The sequence below is a fragment of the Larimichthys crocea genome, chromosome XI (genome assembly GCF_000972845.2).
Source record: "Larimichthys crocea isolate SSNF chromosome XI, L_crocea_2.0, whole genome shotgun sequence".
NCBI lineage: Eukaryota > Metazoa > Chordata > Actinopteri > Sciaenidae > Larimichthys > Larimichthys crocea.
Genome location: NC_040021.1, coordinates 24,138,428 through 24,145,002, shown reverse-complemented (window position 1 = coordinate 24,145,002; position 6,575 = coordinate 24,138,428). Strand labels below are relative to the sequence as shown.

General features: G+C 42.0%; 1 protein-coding gene across 1 annotated transcript; it reads left to right on the top strand.

Moving 5' to 3' along the window:
• The first annotated feature begins 2,964 nt into the window (after positions 1-2,964).
• On the top strand, positions 2,965-3,873 carry LOC109142652 (trace amine-associated receptor 1-like). Its single transcript, XM_019277043.2, has one exon. The coding sequence runs from the start codon at positions 2,965-2,967 to the stop codon at positions 3,871-3,873; it is 909 nt and encodes a 302-aa protein (XP_019132588.2).
• The last annotated feature ends 2,702 nt before the right edge of the window (positions 3,874-6,575 follow it).

Below are 6,575 nucleotides of genomic sequence, written 5' to 3'. Positions count from 1 at the left end.
TGGATCACATCAGTCCGCTGGTCATCAGGAAGGTAGGACAGACGACAGCCTACATCAGACAAAAACTCATAGTCAACCATTCTGTCATTCTGTTGACCACTAGAGGGCATGTTGAGACCATCATCAGGAACACTATCTGCGCAAACCAAAGAGACAAAAGAAGCAGACATCTCAGGAGGTCACTTCTTCGCGGAAGTGCCTCTGGAGAAATACAATGATAATGTCATCTGTGCCAGAAACCCATTGTTTCACTACATATGGGCCTAGGAACCGAGCAGTAAGGGCGGAACCTGGTACTGGCAACAACACCTGATCACCCGGCTCAAACTGACGTACCACAGCTTTTCAATCAAACCACTTCTTCATGCTCCCCTGGGAGCCTGTTTTGCATCACGTATCGCAAAGAGCATGAAAGGCAGTCCTTCATCCCAGTCTAGTCCTGTTTCACAACAATACTTCTGCAGCATAGCCTTCAAAGTCTGATGCCAGTGCTCGAGCACACCCTGTGATTCTGGATGGTACGCACTACTCACAGTGTGAAACGTCCAGACACATGAAATTCATACCCCCATCAGTCTGCACAACACGCAGCAACCCAAAAGTGGTAAATCAGAGCTATCAGGGCTTTACTAACTAGCAACACACATTGTAGTCAGGAGGAACTGGTTTCCAGCCTTCTGATTAGGCTTCCCAGCTAGGTGGCAAGTGTGGCACGTTCTGCAGTAACGTGCAATATCACACTTCATACCTGGCCAAAACAAATAGTCTTCAGAGGATTGCTTTAGGAAAACATTGTAGTCAGGAGGAACTGGTTTCCAGCCTAAGTTCTTGGCAGGGGACCAACGCCGTCAACTATGACATGTTTAAAGGGGACACCAACAGCTGGAACACGATGCAGTGGGAAAGGGGGCACCTTCTGATTGGGCTTCCCAGCTAGGTGGCAAGTGTGGCAGTAACGTGCAATATCACGCTTCATTCCCGGCCAAAATAAATGTATTAATATACGGTCGTATGTTTTAGTGACACCAAGATGACCAGACCATAAATGCTCATATGCTAAAGCTAGCACATGTTGCCGACAACCAGCTGGAACGACTATCCAGTGAACTGACTTCCACTCCTCACCAGTGACACCAACAGGAGCTTCCGCCTGCGGGATCCACTTGCACACCAACAAACCATTGTCCAGTAAATATGACTGCTTCTTAGCACACATGGCTAGGGAGGAATCATCCTTCTAAGCCTGGAATAGCGCACCACACATCAATGGCAGTTTCATCCTCCTCGGAGCAGCTCCTGCTTCCTTCTCATGAACATTAGCTGGACACTACCCTGCCTCATCGGCAGGTGGCAGCTTGTCCTCAGCCAAAACTGAGGCTAACAGGGAATCTGACAGATCAACACCCTGTTCCTGTTTCCAGGCTTGAGCCCTGGTCAGAACACTAACTCGAAACATGTTTGGATGTTCCTGTGCCAATACGTCAGACCCAGATGTAGGAATAGAGACGTCAACAACCTCTGGGGATACACTTTCCCTCCAGCTATGTCGTTACCCATGATGAAGCTCATACCTTAAATATGAAACGAGGGAAGGACAGCCACAGAATAAATACTCGTAACCAACTTTGAGTGCACATGGATTCGATGTAGATGAGCTGGTACAAAACTCATCCCGATGCCCCTGACTACAGTGCTCACATCACAAGCCAACTCCTTACACAGGGACAAAGCACTATCCAGGATGAACGACAGGGAACCACCCATACCTCTTAATATTGTGACTGGAACCTGATCCTCAACTCTCCCCGTCAGAGACACAAACCCTTGGGAAACATATGAGTTGAAACACGCATCAGGCTCAGTAGCTGTCAAAGGTTGGGGAACCTGGGCCGGCCAGAGCAGGGTTGGCCACAAACTCACTCAGCATGAATGCCATAATAAAACCAAATGCGTCGACCACATCAAGCTAAACTAAACTAAGCTAAGCCACAAAATACCACCACGCCACTTAACACCACCACGGCGTCCACAAAACTCGACAAAGCTAAATTAAGCTCGGCTAAGCTAAGCTGAGCTACAAGCTGAGATGTCTAAAACAATAGCCCCACTGCAGCAAAGAGTGCACACACTGAACCAAGGTTACACACATTCACAGAGCTAATGCCTGTTGTCACCCACAAACAGGTCCCCTTTCCAAACAAACTTCCTCAGATCCTGCCTGATCCAAACCTAACCTGCCTATCTTCAGAGGCGTGCTGGGCTCGAGGCAGCTTGAAAGGCACACATCAGCGGCCGAGGCCACAAAACGCCTACCCCCATCAGGGATCTATGTTCCCGCCCAGGATTACCTCAAAAATAAAAAAGGAAAAATAACAAGAGTGCCGATGGAAAAGGGCTAGGCTGAACACCCACCTACCTGAACTGAGGAAACTGTTACAACTTAGCAAAAGCAAGACCAGTCAACCAGGCAACAGGCCCACTCACCCAAAACTAGTGAGATTCCGGACGAGCCACCAATTATGTTACCAGGCAACAAAACACACAAAGAGAGAGCCTGGGCCGTAACAATGTTGTTAAAAATGGTATATAGATAGGAGATTAAACTTATGCATGCACAAGAAGTTGTATAATTACCCATCACATTGAGCTACGTTTAAAAGCCACTCCCTTGACCATGATATGCTAATGAGCCCAGAACAATAAGAGTAGAATATACAGCTCAGTGGCACAGAGACTGTGCAGGACTCCTATCAGTAAAGATGCACGGACCAAACAGGTATGATATGAAACATACAGGGCACTAAAATTAACTGATAAGCTCTCCCATGATATAAAGCATGTTATTGCAAATGTTATCTCACTATTAATGATCTTTTATGCATGGATCCTAACTTCTTTGTAAACAGCTCTGGTGATGTTTTTGAGGACAAACATTTCTGCAATCAATCAACAAATGTATCTGGCATGAGCACCTTCACCACCACCACATATCTATTATGTGTTTCTGTTGGCTGTTTATCAGTTCTTATAATGTTTGGAAACCTTCTTTTAATAATCTCCATCATTTACTTCAAACAGCTCCACACTCCTACAAACTACCTCATTCTGTCTCTCGCTGTAGCTGACCTGCTTGTTGGCCTTTTAGTTTTGCCTTTTAGCACCATACTGGCTGTAAGTTCATGTTGGGATCTTGAATATTTACTCTGTAATGTACGAACCACCTTTGATATCTTTCTGAGCACATCTTCTATTATGAACTTGTGCTTTATTTCTGTTGACAGATATTATGCTGTGTGTCAGCCTCTGAGGTACAGAGCTAAAATAAATGTCCGTGTTATTGTGATCATGATCCTGGTGAGTTGGACTGTTCCTGCTCTGAATGGAATCACAATCACAATTTTGAGAGTAAACCAAGGACAATCTAACAGAAGATGTGTTTTATTTCAGAATCTGAATTCAGCAAGTACAGGAGCTGTCCTTTCATTTTACCTTCCAGCTATCATAATGTTAACTATCTACTTAAAGATTTTAATGGTGGCACAGAGGCAGGCACGCAGCATCCAGAAGACAACCTGTCAGAGAAGAAAGTCTGAAAGTAAGATGGAGAGAAAGGCCACCAAAACTTTGGCTATTGTAATGGGAGTTTTTCTCACCTGTTGGACTCCTTTCTTTGTTTGTATGACCTTTAACCCTATAAGTAATTTTACAATACCAGATGCTCTAATGGCAACATTTAAGTGGCTTGGATGGTCAAATTCAATGCTCAATCCATTTATCTATGCCTTCTTTTACAGCTGGTTTCGATCAGCTTTCAGAATGATCCTTTTAGGGAAAATATTTCAAGGTGATTTTACAAACTCCAAGCTCAATTGACTCATTATGCTGAAATGCCATAAATCCATCAGTAGTTTGGCAATGAAAATTTACATCTGTTTCACTTCATGTTTTGTCGCTTTACTATGCGTATCTGTATGTACAACTCAGTATAGTGAAAGCAGTGCATAGTAAAAAGTATGTATGATAATCTCCTTGTCAGTCTCTCTAGATAAATGCAAGATCCATATATCTTAGTGATACATGTTGCATTACATTGCATTGCAGTTTACAGTGAAGGATTACTTCTCGGTTTCACTGTACAGAAACAGCTACAGTAAACAGTGTCTTTTGTCACTTGCTATCCTGTTAAAGTGTACATACATTTTCTTATAATACATTAACATCCTTAATCCTAAGATTTAGCGTAAGGACCACATTGTTTGTTGATTGACATCGAAGTTTTATTCTTAATACCAAATAAAATCAAGTGGAGAAGACATTATCAAGCCCCAAAAAGGACATAGGGGCTTGGGTCAGCATACTAACCTGTGCCTGTATTGTTCAAAATAACTTAACCTTTTGGACAGCATGTTCAAGATTTAAATGGTGTGCCATTATTTCGAGCCTAAATTAACTTCCTCTGACAATTAATTCCATTGCATATCCGGTGTCAGGTTGCAGTGGCAGTAGGTTTTGCCCAGGATCACATTTCATGTGTGCTATGTCCTCTGCCCCTGGGTCTCCTGCCAATTGACATGCCCAGAACACCTCTAAAATAAAGTGCCCAGTAGGCATATTACTCAGATACTCAAACCACTTCAGTTAGACAGAGACACGAGGAGCAATGGCTCTACTCCAAGCTTCCTGCAGATGTCTGAGCTCCTCAGTCTCAAGTCTGAGCCAAGCAACCCACAGAGAAAACATTCTGGCTGCTTGTATCCATGATTTTATTTTTTGGGGAACTACTGAAAGCTAATGGCCTAAGGGAGGGTTGAGACACCTTGCCTTCTGGCCCAACTCCCTCTTCCCCACTGTGGTTCAATACAAAGTTTGGCCTTGGTGCTGACGCTGTACAAATCCGCCAAATCATTTTCTCATCACTCATGAACGAGACCGTTAGAAACTTCAACACCCTTGGGGCAACAACTCACTCCCAACTTAGAGAGAGCATTCCGCAATTTCTGTCAGAAACCATGGCCTTTGTTCTGGTATTATGAAAACATTAACAGCATCCCCCAGGATGCACAATTTTTCCAGAGGTTTGAGATGAAGACCACATGGACAGGGCCATCCACCAGACATGTTTAGTTTACAAGGTCTGTCCGGCATCCTCCCATGCCATCTGATCCAACTCACCACCAGGTGGTGATCTGCTGACAACATTGTTTTTCTCTTCACCTGATTGTCCAAAACATCTTTATCAATGTGTAGGAGAGCAAAACAAAAAATGTTTCTATGTATGACACCTTACCCCAAGAACTGATAATACCAAGGACCTCTGGATTTGTGTTCTGTACCATTTTCCAAATCAACACAATGCCCTGTCTATAAATTTTGCTGATTTTTGTGGTCATGTTCTACAGTCAAAATAAAGGGGATTGTGGTAAAATCAATTAAGTCTTGTTTTTTTAGTAGCCTATTCACAACCACAGATGGATGAATGAAAGTCACAGGTAGAAAAGCAGAGTTTCATTGCCCTCAAATCTGTTGACAGACCGTTTTTAAGTTTGCTGTTGATCTGCTGTGTTGCATCTGAAACCATAGCATAGTGATTTAAAAGTACCCTGACTCCCCACCTTCGAGTATATACTTCAATGGTAATGATGAGACGTTAAGAGCAATGGGTAAATTCTGTCCAAATGCTCCGAAAAAATATGGAGCTAGTGAGATAGATCTACTTTTAGATACCTACAATTAAAAAGTTTAACTTTAAGCCATCCTCTCCAATTGGAACAAAATTTCGGAGCATTTTACCAGTAGGCTGACGTACTTTAGGCGTGATATGAGACTGTAGTCAACCCAGTAGCTCCAACATTGCAAATGCAGATAGATTACAGACTGCAAATAGACGTAGATGATTGAGAAAGTCAGTGCTAACCTACTACAGAATGTGGAAATGTCTGGTTTTCAAAACAAACGAGGACTGCCAAAATTTCATTAAAAAGCTGTGTCTCGTAAAACAAGTGCGTAAAACAAGTGCTGTACTATGCTCCTACACCCATTTTTAAATAAATATGAGAATTTAGCTTGCTCCTACACCCATTTTTAAATAAATATGAGAATTTAGCTCTGTTTTTAATCACAATCTGAAAGTCCTCATTTATTTTGAAAACCAGAAGTTTGCTGTAGTAGGTTAGCGCTGACTTTCTCAGTCGTCTCTGACATTTACTTATTACTTAGCTACTTTTATTTGTCAGTGTTATTTTGTTGTGATACTTACATGGTAAAGAGCAAGCCTATTAACAAAGAAAAGCAAGTTTAACAATTCAGTCAATTCTGTGATAAGTAGATTTAAAAAGAAGATTTAAAAGATGTCATTCATATAAGCATTAAATCGAACATCAAAATATATATCATTAAATCAGTCAATATCATCAAAATATTTAGTAAGTATTTAGTAATCTACAGGAAAGTTTAAGAACAAGTGCTTGTGTTTATTGAATAAAACAGAAGATCAGGATCTGGAAGAACGATCATATCACGATAGTGGTATATCTATCTATCTATCTATCTATCTATCTATCTATCTATCTATCTAT

Excerpts from the sequence above, each read along its gene's own strand:
- LOC109142652 (XM_019277043.2), top strand. The coding sequence starts at position 2,965 with ATGAGCACCTTCACCACCACCACATATCTATTATGTGTTTCTGTTGGC.